Below are 12,912 nucleotides of genomic sequence, written 5' to 3' on the forward strand. Positions count from 1 at the left end.
TTTTGTGCATGATTTTTGGGTAAATTTTGTTGATTGGAAATTGAATTTATTTATTAAATTTTTTTTGATAAGATTATTATTATTATTAATTTTTTGGAATCAATTATTATTATTATTATTATTATTATTATTATTATTATTTTTTGAGAGTATTATTATTATTATTATTTTGAGAGAAATAGAATTGCAACTTTGGTGACTCAAATGCAATTTTATTATTATTATTATTTTTTTTTTTTTTGAGAGTATTATTATTATTATTATTTTGAGAGAAATAGAATTGCAACTTTGGTGACTCAAATGCAATTTCCGTATTAACACTCAAGCCATTGTATTTTGCATTTGGGCAGCGGCACCGCCATGGACGAAGAACTGTTGGAACTGCAGAGGCAATTCGAGTTCGCCCAGCAGGCAAAATCCAGCATTCGTTTGTCCGATCGAAACGTCGTGGAATTGGTCCAGAAACTGCTACAACTTCAAATCATCGATTTTGATCTTCTCCACACCATCTCCGGGAAAGAGTACATCACTCCCGTCAGTATTCATCATCAGTTACTTTTCCGATTATCTGCTTCCTTTTCTTAAGCGCGTCATTTGTTTGCAGGAGCAATTGAGGAATGAAATTTTTTCAGAAATTGATAAAAGAGGCCGCGTATCGTTGATTGATTTGGCGGATACGACAGCGGTTGATTTATACCACGTCGAGAAGCAAGCTCAGCATGTCGTGTCCAGCCACTCCTCGCTTATGTTGATCAACGGAGAAATTTTTTCGAGCGGTTATTGGGACACTGTTTCTGAAGAAATTAACGAAAGGCTTCAGGAATGTAGCCAAATTTCTCTAGCAGAGATCGCGGCCCAGCTGCAAGTGGGCTCCGAATTAATAGTCTCCGTTTTAGAACCCCGCCTCGGGACTCTGGTACGTACAAGTTTTGAGATTTCTTTTGTTAGAATTACTGTAATTTTGTTACGCATGTGGCTTTATGCGGGTTGTGTGACCGATAGATACCTTTTTGTTGTTTGTATAGGTAAAAGGTAGGCTTGAAGGCGGTCAATTGTACACGCCGGCATATGTTGCGCGTGTGAATGCAATGGTAAGAGGTGCAGCGAGGGGTATTGCTGTTCCAATGAATTTGACAGGGTTGTGGAGCTCATTACTGGTGTTGTTGCATGATATGGATGGGTCGAGTGCCGTAGCGGTTGACAGTTCTTTTTTCCAGTCACTCTTTAATAGTTTGGTGAAGGAAGGAGAGATACTTGGCTCGCTTCGAGCTGGAGTAAACTGGACTCCTTCTGTATGTGAGATGACATTTTCTTATGAAAAGTTTTGAACTTTTTTGAAACTGTATGTATTATTGAATGTTACTTGCTGGCTTCATTAGAGGAATATATGCTCCTGCAAGTGATACTAAGACTTGTAGCTAATTTTGTGGTTAATGGTATTGCAATCAAGTGGTTTTGGCTTATTGTATTATTCTGCAGGTCTTTGCCATGGCTCAGAAAGAGTACGTGGATGCTTTCTTTTCACAGGTGTGTGATTTTCCTTTTTTCTTCTTGCTTTCTTCTTCTATTGCATATGATTTTGACATAGATTTGTAGTCTGTGTCTTGAAAAGGGCCGTCACTCCCTTCTTAGAACAATTGTTGAGTCACTTTTAAAATTTTCTTTCTTCATTTAGAAAACCTTGACTAATTATTTGGCTGTGCTTCTTTTTTTATTTTTTCTCCGTTTTGTATGACTTATAGTTTTGTGACATAGTAGATCATTGCTCATCAAAACAGAAATGGATTTACTCAGAATGCTAGATGAAGTTTTCTCCAAAAAAATTATGCTTGTTTTAATTTTCAATCAAATTTTGGTTGCGGACAGAAAATGTATGCGAACAATTGGTAAGTGTAGGTCATTGATGAATTATTTTTATGTTTTAAAGTCCAGGAGTACATGCATATAATATAAACTATTTGATTTCTATAAATAAAAATGATCCTTCATTTTAATTTCTTTTTTAATAAAAATTAAATACACATAATATTTGGTAATATAACAGTTAATTAATTAAATTTAATTAGTTCACCTTACTAGTTGATACATTATTTTTTTTTAACCATTAATTTTTTTTTTTAAAATCAATTTAAATATAAGTTCAAATATTGAATAAACTGTAACCAAAACCAAAATCTTATTCAAGTCATTCAGTTCTGGTTCCATCTTCCATTGAAACTGAAAAAACCATCAATTTCAGAACTGAGATTGGTGGTTTAGTTGTTCCATTATACTTAATACCAGCACTGTTTTGTTTCTCTCTGCTTTCTCGAATTGATTGATTGCACATTTCGAAGTTGAGGTACTTATTGAGAATTATGTTGCTTGAGCAAATGAAAACTCTAGGCAATTTCCATATAATTATTTCAAATAGTGTCGAGATTGAAATGATGTACTAAATGCTTATTATTTCATGAATGCAATCCTTTCTTACACAACATGATTTAAACATAATAGTAAATAACGTCTACACCGCCCAAAATTGTGGAGCCACAGAAGGTTTGATTCGTTTCCTATCATGGTGCATTTTCTTAATTTTTTTATCCACGTGTCAAAGATTGTCAAAAGTGTAAACTGGGATTAACCTAAAAAGAAAGAGGGAGTTCCCGAACAGTAAAATTTTCTTTTCCCACCACCTCTTTGACTAACATCGTGATGGTGCTTGTGATGTTTGAATTGTCTGTCAATATATTTTCATTTTTCAGTGTCGTAACCATCATACTGCGATGCCATATAATTTTAACTTCTTTACGTGTGCCAAACATAGTACTGTTCAAGGATTGTATATGGTCTCATTGTTGTGACCCTGGTACAAGTGTACAAAAAGGCTAATTGGAAGGTGTGAGACCTCGAATCTCGGTTCTAAACAGCTAATATCGGATTAAACAATAATTAAGTATACAAGATCCAAGACTAAAAGTAATAAAAGAAAGAATTTTTTTTTTAAAATAACAGTGCCTCGCTCGATCGGTAGAACTCAACCGATCGAGCGAGCAAGAATTGCAAAACTTACTGCGCCGGAAGAAATCCAGCACCGCTCGATCGGTAAGATTCAACCGATCGAGCGGGCAAGCATTTTTCAAAACAGAAACTTGGCCCAAAGTCTATCGCTCGATCTGTCAAACTCTACCGATCGAGCGATGACAGCACAGAGCTAAAAAAACAGCAGAAAGTCTTGCCAAAGCTCAAGTTCAATACATTCAGAGCTAAAAAAACAGCAGAAAATCTTGCCAAAGCTCAAGTTCAATACATTCAATGCATAACAAGGTTCATAATAAATGCAACGACAATATACAAACTTCAATACTCGCATAATCGATACAAACAAATAATAAGAAGTTCGAGTTCTAAACATGTTCCAACGTAAACTAGATTGACATGCTGATTCGACTTCTAAACCGAGTCCCACTTCTATCTCTCACTCTTGACGCTAACCAGGTTTTCGCTGACTTGATCCTGCCCCACCTGTTGCCAAGTACACATACAAAACAAAGCAACAGCCGGATAACTCCGGTGAGAATGATATTCCAAAGCAACATAACATGCAATACAAGTAATATATCAACAACATGATATCAAGACAACATATTCAATGTTAAGACAAATGAAATGCATGTCTTTAAATCGGGATATCAACTCTGATAAACAAGAGATTTCTGCTATTTTTTTGGGATCCCGAGGATGAGATTACGTAACGACTCACCGACTCTCCCAATCGAGGTGGTGCCACGTATCCCACTCCCCTAGACTTTGATGCGACTATAAGAAGTATGCTGACACTAGGTGAACTTCTACACCCAGGCCACTCGCAGTATAGCCCCCAAAACGTCTAAACAAAAAGGGTCGTTCTGCCCGCTGAAATCAAAGGTTTGGCTCAAGATGAATGCATAAGAAAAACATAAAACATTAAGCCATATAACAAAAGCTCAAACAACAAAATACAAGTCCCACATTCTAGAACAATTATTGATGCAAGTATGTGATTTAAGGGAAACTCAAGAACCAACTGTCTAGAGTGTGCTATCCGCTAAACGATGACTGTTTGTACCTTTTGATACGAATAACTCCAACTCTGGATAAGTTACAATAAAAAGGTTATATCAGAAACTATACAACCTAACAACAACTGCTCAAGGTAATCTCTTTACCGCTCTTCGTCCAACTCTTCGACGATCGACTTCTGCTAACTTTGGGCTCGACAAACTCCAAACGAAACTGTACATAGGCAAAAGATGATCAACAACGATGAACAAACCCATTTGCCAAAGTTCTAGGATTCAAACGGTTCAAAATCTCAAAATCTTAAACCGGCGGCATACGACTATAAACTGATCAAACCGAAAACGTAGCCAGCAGTACAACATTGCAAACAACTCAAATCAATGCTAAAACAACAATAACAAGTCAAATCCAACACATCTCAAAATCTCCAATTTCGAATTATGCTTTCGAAAATCATAACAATTTCGAACGACTCTCTATTTCAAAACCGACTGAGAATAAACGATAAGAACTCGTTCAAGAACAACATAACCGAAACTCAATCGATTCTAACAACATCCGAAAATAGAAGTACAACTGATCGGAGAAATATTTATTATAGAATGAAGCTCTCGCTGCTGTGATCGCTAAGAAGATGGAGTGAAGAAACCACTCAAAGCCTCATAAATATCTAATAAAATCGATATTTGCATTTTAGTCCCTGAAAATCCCGAAAATTGCAAAATAGACCCTGATAAAAAACAAGTCGGCTTTTGAACTCTCTAATCTCCGATTATCTCAAATGAACTCAATTAAGATAAATTTGGGGCGTTACAGAAGGACTCAATATATTTTAATGATAGACTGCTATGAAAGAACAGAAAAACTGAGTTGCACCGTTGCAATGACGAAAAACATTAAAAATTTATTCCTCCCCAAGAACTTATGCAATTTCTGATATCTTGAGAAAATGGATGAGAACAGAAACCCAGTGAGCTTTCTAGGATTTCAGTGTCCACTTTCAAATGTTAGAATGCTTATGATTTTAATTTTAAATTTTCGCAAGCAAATCATAAGTTTGAGAAAAGGTTGTATTGTGGATACATGTATTGCCAAAAGTGGTTAGTGCTAATCAATAGAGGTCGCCAATCTGAACCACCTCCTCAATATGTTTGCTTGTCCCTATTATTATCCATATGTCTGGTATAAATTTGAACTTGAACTAGTTTTCACTTTCCTTCTTGTACTGCAGAATTCCTTCATAAGTTATGAAGCCCTCCAGAAACTTGGAAATCCACAACCTATTCAATTACTGCAGGTATCGTCATCAAAGACACCTTTCATTCTCTAATTTTGTGTTTTATCAAAGATTAAATACACAAAAGAATAAATATAATAATTATATATTTTTAGACAGCATCTCATTGATATGTGAATAAAATCATCAATGTAGTCCCGATATCCTGAAGGTATTGCTCTGGCTACTGTCTTTGCTCATGGTTCACTTGTTGAAATGTTGGATGCATCTGTGGAGGATACTATTGAACATGGTAGCTGGTGAGTTGCGAATTGATATGTTCCTTTTGTCGTTTTACTTCCATTAGTAGTCGTAAAAAATAAAAATTATGGGTATAAATGAGTCGAAGAATGTTGCAATGACTTGGTTAAAGATTGTCGTCATATTAATATTGCCGTGTGTTTGTTCCTGTTGATTGGCTAGGGTTGAGTTTTACTGACCAAAATCCGATTTGGTGTCAACCAAGGAGTTGAGATAATCACACTTACATATTTTTTCGTGCTTGTGAATACTGGATGTTGTCTGCTTTGCCAGTAATCGACTTATTTAGTTTGAAACCATGAAATTCATTGTATAATTGTTTTATCGTCAGAAGCAATATGTTGTTTATGCTTATGCGTAGGATGAAGTCTTTAGTTAAAATACATTCTTAAATATTACCGATGATCAACTCCCATTGTTTATCGGGCCTTAAGGTAATCAAACAAATTCATTATTTAGTTTTGTAGCACCAAGAAGTATAAATGGAATAGAAATCCCAAATCATTCTAGGAACTAGGTAGTGTTGACCTTCCGTTCTTTCTCTATTTTTTCTTTAGCTTTTCTCATTTTCATATTATTCAAGTGTACAAGTACAACTTTACACATACAGAATAAATTTCATTCATAGGTACCACTGTGTAATTTTCGAAAACAAGTACAGGTGATATTCCTCCAATGATTTGGACCCAAATTTATGATCACGCTAATGAAAATAAGAATTTTAGGGACGAACCATGTTTTCCCTGGAGGACTGTAAACCTACCGCAGTTGTTTACTTCTGATTGATGTTGTTATCATTCTATGTTTGGTGATATTATTAAAACCTCTCCATTGGTATATGATAGCCTTATTTATGCATAGTTATATTTAATATTATTGTGCAATTCCTCGGTCTATTGAGGACTGGGCATCTTTAAATTTCTTTTTACCGCAATACACAACATTGATGGATAATGACTTAAACAAATTATTAAGCAATCCACAATATTGACATTGACTTGACAAATTATAGGTCTGTCAGGTAATCTACTATATTGACATATAATGAATTGACAGATTATAGGTCGGTTATGAGGTCCTGCTGAATGCTAGATAAAATTGCTTCAATTTTAACATCCTTTGTTGCCTGCGGTGCATATAAGATTCTGTTTTTTGTACTTAGTTGTTTTGATATTTTTCCCCTGTGAAATGCAGGTTCAACTCACTTTCTGTCTTACCACAATCCTTTGTGCCTGAAGATGCATCTAAGATCCTGTCACTTTGTCCATCTGTTCAAAGATCTCTGAAGGTGATTCATTTGTTTGCTCTCTTTTTTATGCTATTCGCCTTCCTATTATTTTCTCTCTCCCATTTTTATGACCTTGTCTACTGTTTCAGTCTGGTAAAGCACATATGTTGGGGGACTCCTACCTTTTTAGTGAATCTTTTGTCCTGGTAAGTGTCTTGAATTTCTAGGAATACATTTGACTAAGTTTCTGCTTATGTTTTAAAATGTATATTTGTATATGAAATGCTTCTATTTTCGAAAATTTGTTCGGACTTGCTTCCATTGTTTCATGATATGTTCTTTCAAGTTCTATATGATTTCAAGCACTGTTAGGATTCAGTTGGACATGGGAAAGAATTTCTGAACTATGGCCCCTGTGCGGTGGGATTGTAACCATAGTACGACCTCACTCCTTAATTATGAACTCAAAAGGTGTTTCATCCCCAAGGGCAGGGTGGTGTAGCTTTATAAGCTACTTTTTATTAGTTTTCAATATTCGATGTGGGACAACTAACATTGCCGACCCCTTGAAAAACCGACATCCACTGCAGCCCGCTCTAGACGGCTTTTACTCACCTTTCAGTATTCACTACTCAGTGCATGCACCATGCACCTTAATCCAGCCTATAATTATGCTTGTGTATGATCTATGTATGCTGATATACTTTTACAGTTTTACTTAAATTGCAATCTCCCTACTGTTATATTTGAACTGATGTTACTTCAATACTTATTAAAAAATTGTCATTTGCTGTATATGGTCAGTAATTTGTTAATAAATATTTAGGTGTCCTTATCTGTTGTATTTTGTTATCTTTACATGGTGGGTTTTTTCAAATTAGTGTTTATTAGGCATACTTAATTATTTTCTTGAAAAACTAGAAGGCCAAACCTTATATCAAAGTTCACCATTTTAATCTTGTTACATATTTGCCAGAACTCTTTTGGACATGTTGAGCACATGCGTTGTTTTATGAAATGCTTATGAAAATTTTCATTTCCATATCCTTTAGAATGATTGTTGATTAACGTAATTGACAATTTTTATATTTTCACCAGTATTTATTAAACCTTTTTCTAGTTCTAAGAGTTTGATGGTTGAATCAGATGCTAATTCTGATCATACCTTTTCAGTTTCTTATTGTAATGTAATGCTTATTTGCTGAATATGTTAATTACATCTGATAGGATTTGTTTAATCGCATTGAGAAAGATATGGAAACCTTTCTTGTTTCTGGACTGCCTGAAGATTCACAATCTGCCAAAGATTCCAAACAAGGGCGTGATGATGTTAGCAGTCTAGCTGATCCAGATGACTTTGATAATCAAAGTGGTATCAGACCAATGCCAGAAAAAGGATCCAAGAAGAAAAAGGGGAAATCAATGGGGAATGTTAAAGCAGGGGGTTCTGAAATTGTGCCAGAGTTCCAAGAATCTGCTGTTGTTAAATCCAAGAAAAACCAGAAAAAGGGGAAAGTTATCCCTGCTTTGCAAGTACCAGATTCCAAATCAGGTTCTAAAAAGTCTAATAGAGTGGACATCCCTGTCTTTCTATCAGAAGAATCATTAATCCAGAAAATAAAAGAGCTGATCCCCGATTTAGAAGACCAAGGTGCGTGTTTTGTGAAGTTCCAAACAGTTCTATAATTTGGAGTCCTTTTTAGTCTTGTGGCTTGACAAAGACTTTTATTACAAAGGTTTAGATGATCCCGAGTCGGTTCTTGCACCTTTGGCAAACTATTTGAGGCCCATGCTTCTAAATTCATGGATGGAAAGAAGAAAGGCTGCTTTTACAGAAAATTCTCAGAAAATGAAACGCGTAATCGATAATTTGCAGCGCAAGCTCGATGAGGTAATGACAGATGTTTCGTTTTTTGCTTGTATAAAATAATTTTCAAATGAAAAATTTTCTTAGATTGTCCTCCCTTTTTATGTTTGTTGTTTTAAAAAGTATTTGGAGGATGCTCTATGAATAACAGAGTAGTTCCTCTTAATTAGAAGGCATCACATCCAGCACAATTTGTTATGATCTTATGAAATTTCACCTGATTTCCCATGATATAACTCAGTAGTCTTCTCATGATATCTCTTCTTGTTCGTTTTGATTTCTGAATCTGAAATTGTATAGTCCATAAGGGAGTATTTGTACAAACCAGTTTTCTATTGACCTCACCATCTTGAATCTTGACCTCCAGGATTTCTTGAACATTCAACTATATGAAAAGGCTCTGGATTTATTTGAAGATGACCAGTCAATTTCAGTAAGGCCTTGGTTGAATTTTGACTTGCTCTGTGATCCAATCCTTGCTAGTGCTCAAGGACACGGTTTCCTTTTTCTGATAGGTTCTTTTGCACAAACATTTGTTACGAACTGCAGCTACCCCGATGGTGGATGCTCTCTTGGTTAACCTGGTAGCTTAATTTGATTTCTCATTTATTTGAATTTTTTGAACGCTAAATGATCGTCTTTTCTGGTCGAATAATCTGATTCCTTTCTATGTAGGACATGCACAGTAAATTAAGCAATGGAATTCAAGTTGAGGAATCTCAGGATCCCGAAACTGAGTCTCTTAGCTCTTCCACTAGAATAGCACTGGTGAATTTCGCAATTCAGATGCTTCTCCAGCATTTGATCCTTATTCAAACCATGAATTATAATTTCCAGTTCTGTAATATCAGGCAAAAGGCTTAAATGGATCTTTGTCAACCAAAGCTATTGGACTAGTTGAAACTTTGGAGGGGAAGGTATATAAGCTACACAGCACACATGATCCTCTCTCTATATAGTCTTGGGTCTTAAGTATTTAAGTTCCTCTAATGACTTGGATTATGATTTTTTATGGCAGCGGGTGGAGTTATTTGTGAGTGCAATGAGAGAACTGGCAGACGAAAGGTGTAGAAGATGCTTTTGTAGTCCGTGTTTCAAGTGATCATATATATAGAACTAAAGCTCTTTCCTCCTCCATGTTTGCAGTGGGATAATTCTCAAAAAACTTGATAAGAAGTTGGAGAGGACTCTTTTGCATTCGTATCGTAAGGTTTGTTGGTACTTTTCATCGATGTTGTTCGGTGTTCTCCAAGATGTTATCATTTCCAAATGAGTGGGGCAGATGTGCACATCTGGGCTAAGATTGTTTTAACATTGCATGAGCATCTCAGGATGATTATATTCGTCAGTGTTGTGGCAAAATATTTAAATTGTTGTGTTCATCTAGGCTAGTAATGTGGAATGATGCTAGGTGATGGTCTTTTAGAATGGATTCTACCTCTCACATTTCAGAATATCACACAGTTGATCGTTTTAGCTGGGGCAGCTATTTGAATAATCTTGTGCCTTTTGTGTCGGTAGCATCTTTGTCCTTTTTCGAGTCCCTTGTTTTTAGTGGCTTTTACTTTTTCAGAGATTGGACTCCGCTCCCATCACAAGTTATCTACTAGTCGTAGCACACATAATGTACGTGTGCGCTCTATCAGCTGTTCAGTGATGTCAGTTGCTTGTGTTGATAACAATCAGATAGATCAAAGTTGAAAAAAGTATGTAAATAATTTATATGAATGGTGACACAAACTTAAATATAAGCACTAGCTCTATTTGATGTTGGTAGTGTTGTGAGTTGATGGGCAAGGTAAGTCTAGGGGCTTTTGGAAGGTAATTATGTAATTCCATAACGAGAGTCTATGACATAGCCAATCACGAGCTGATGGTTCAGGTGTATAACATATATAGGCACAGATATATAGGTTTGAGATTGCTTGGACCCCGTCATCCATTAGTTTCAATAAAATGTATGGATGTTCGCATTTTATGCATCTGTTGAACATCAAGAAAATATCTTTGAGATACTGGTGTGCTAAATTTTGGCATAATAGCCTATTTCTTGAAATTTACAGGATTTAACATCTCAAGTTTCGACAGAAACTGATCCTGTTTCTCTTCTGCCTAAAGTTGTTTCTTTACTATACATCCAGGTCGGTTTTTGTTTTTGTAATATTTCACATAACCTGTTCACAGACTGTTAACAATTGATATCTTTTTCTCGTTCTTAATTTATTAAATTTTTTTTTACTTACGGCAGGTACATGGAAAAGCTCTTCAAGCTCCAGGCAGGGCTATTTCAGTTGCTGTTTCTCGCTTGAAGGTGTGAGATTTTATTTTTTTCATGAAAACATTCTTCACGACTTTTAGTTTTTATTGTTTATAGTTGTGTTTCAAATAGTCATAGGAGGTCGGGAATGTGAGATGCTGCAGGATGGCAGCAGTGAGCGAATGATATCTGATCACGAATCTTGGCCTTTTAATTATAAAATGCTTTTTCATTACCTCTTCACACCCAAACAAGTTCCATACTAGTGAAGCTTTTTATCATAGATATTCATGTTATTACTTCTCTTTGCAAGATAGCCCTTGGTCCACATCCCAATGATAGAGGCTGTCACAAGCACTTTATTATAATTCCTTCACATCCATATCTGAAAAGTCATCAGAATATTTTTTTTTCTCACTTTGGCGTGTTAGACTCAAGAATTTGTTTAGAATACAACTGTAGCATGACTTCACCTTCTTCGGTTATTGCTGGAAATTGGATATTAAACTGTTGCACATAACTTCATGCAAGCTTGTCGGTCAAAAGTAGCTCGATTCGTGGTTTCACATTTCACATAGGATGAAGGTATCTAATTATGTCTCTAAGTGATCTGAGAGTAGAATGATTATTTACTCAACTTTTGAACTTTATTATTGGGGGTCTCTGCATTTCTGGATCTCACATGGATTAGTTTGTAGGGTAAATTGGATGTTTCCACATTCAAGACTTTATCAGATTATCAAAGTGCCGCAGTAACCCTTCTGTCTCTAATATCCGCAGGAACTGGCAACGTGAGTTTATTCCCCATAAACTGTTTTAGTATCTAGTTCATGATAAAAATGGAGAAACCTTTTACAAGATACTGAGGATTTGCTATTGTGCTATGAACATCCTCGTATAACGATTAACTGCTTGTGCACCACAATATAAAAAGCTCATTAGGTGCACTTGATTTAATATCTTATATTCATATAAGATTGGCTTTATGTTCAGTCAACTGGACCCCAAATCCTATGTTATTGAATTAATTTTTCTTTAGGAGGATGATTGTTCATCAGATAGAATTTTGAGCAAGAAGGAGCTCCTTGAAGATTCAATGCCAACATTGAAGAGCTTGGTATTAGGTGGCAGCTCTCAATCTTGATTTGCGTTGTCCTTTCTCCTAGATAAACTTCACATATGAAAGATATCATACATTTTCCTATTTTTCTTTTAGAATTGTCAAAACATTTTTTGTCCTCCATGGGATAGTAGATTGATAGCTCCTGTTGCAATCATAAGAATGCCGACTTCTTAAAATTTCTCTCCCTTTTCTTTCTTTCGTTTTTCTTTTCCGCTAAAAGAATATACTTGGTGGATCTTCTTTCTCCTACTTTCAAAGGTAACAAATTGATTCATTATTTTATTATCTATCTCTCTCTGTCTGTCTATATTTAGAATACGGGATTGCGCCATAAAAGTACATCATATTTGTCAATATATGTGGGGTGCACACATTTTTTAGTGGGCCCAAATAGTGAGGTTTCAATACATGTTTTTAAAACCGGATCGGACTGACCGGTTCGACTATAACCTGGTTATGGGTCCGGTTCGAAACACTCTCAAAAACCGTTTTAACGGTTGAACCGGTCAAGAACCAGAAAACCCATCAACCTGTTTTTTTAATTTTTTTTGAAAAACTAGTAATTTTAAAACCTTAATTTAATAATATTTTATTATACATACATGATTATTTAGAATTTGTAGTTCGTAAAAAATATTATTTTAGTAATGCTAGAGTTTTTTTAATTAGTTTTATTTATTATAAAAAATATATAATTGTAATTAATATTTTGAATATATTTATATAGTTATTTAGTTTTTAAACTATGATAAATATATTTTTTGTCCATTTATATACATCTTTCAGGTTCTTAAATTTAAAATATATTATGAATTATATTTGTATTATATATTGTTTTCGGTCTGATAGACCTTTTTTT

The 12,912-nt window shown here is 35.1% G+C and overlaps 1 protein-coding gene across 2 annotated transcripts; it reads left to right on the top strand.

Moving 5' to 3' along the window:
• The first annotated feature begins 301 nt into the window (after positions 1-301).
• Positions 302-12,330, top strand: LOC140886787 (E3 UFM1-protein ligase 1 homolog). 2 transcript variants are annotated; one of them, XM_073293632.1, is made up of 20 exons: positions 302-534; positions 605-916; positions 1,026-1,292; positions 1,480-1,527; positions 5,273-5,338; positions 5,474-5,577; positions 6,773-6,866; positions 6,956-7,012; positions 8,034-8,457; positions 8,543-8,697; positions 9,041-9,106; positions 9,189-9,257; positions 9,349-9,441; positions 9,525-9,590; positions 9,692-9,738; positions 9,820-9,883; positions 10,737-10,814; positions 10,922-10,984; positions 11,629-11,721; positions 11,970-12,330. In XM_073293632.1, exons 1-20 carry the CDS (start codon positions 361-363, stop codon positions 12,072-12,074), a joined length of 2,445 nt encoding a protein of 814 aa, XP_073149733.1. In that variant the 5' UTR covers positions 302-360; the 3' UTR covers positions 12,075-12,330. The 2 variants fall into 2 exon arrangements, with proteins under 2 accessions (XP_073149733.1, XP_073149734.1); XM_073293633.1 differs by having other exon boundaries at positions 8,549-8,697.
• The last annotated feature ends 582 nt before the right edge of the window (positions 12,331-12,912 follow it).

The sequence above is a fragment of the Henckelia pumila genome, chromosome 3 (genome assembly GCF_033568475.1).
Source record: "Henckelia pumila isolate YLH828 chromosome 3, ASM3356847v2, whole genome shotgun sequence".
In the NCBI taxonomy this organism is placed as follows: domain Eukaryota; kingdom Viridiplantae; phylum Streptophyta; class Magnoliopsida; order Lamiales; family Gesneriaceae; genus Henckelia; species Henckelia pumila.

Bases quoted from the DNA above. Each gene is read 5' to 3' on its own strand.
- LOC140886787 (XM_073293632.1), top strand. From the start codon at position 361: ATGGACGAAGAACTGTTGGAACTGCAGAGGCAATTCGAGTTCGCCCAG. The intron at 9,591-9,691 runs GTATATAAGCTA...TTTTTATGGCAG, and splicing joins TTGAAACTTTGGAGGGGAAG to CGGGTGGAGTTATTTGTGAG. The intron at 10,985-11,628 runs GTGTGAGATTTT...ATTAGTTTGTAG, and splicing joins TTGCTGTTTCTCGCTTGAAG to GGTAAATTGGATGTTTCCAC.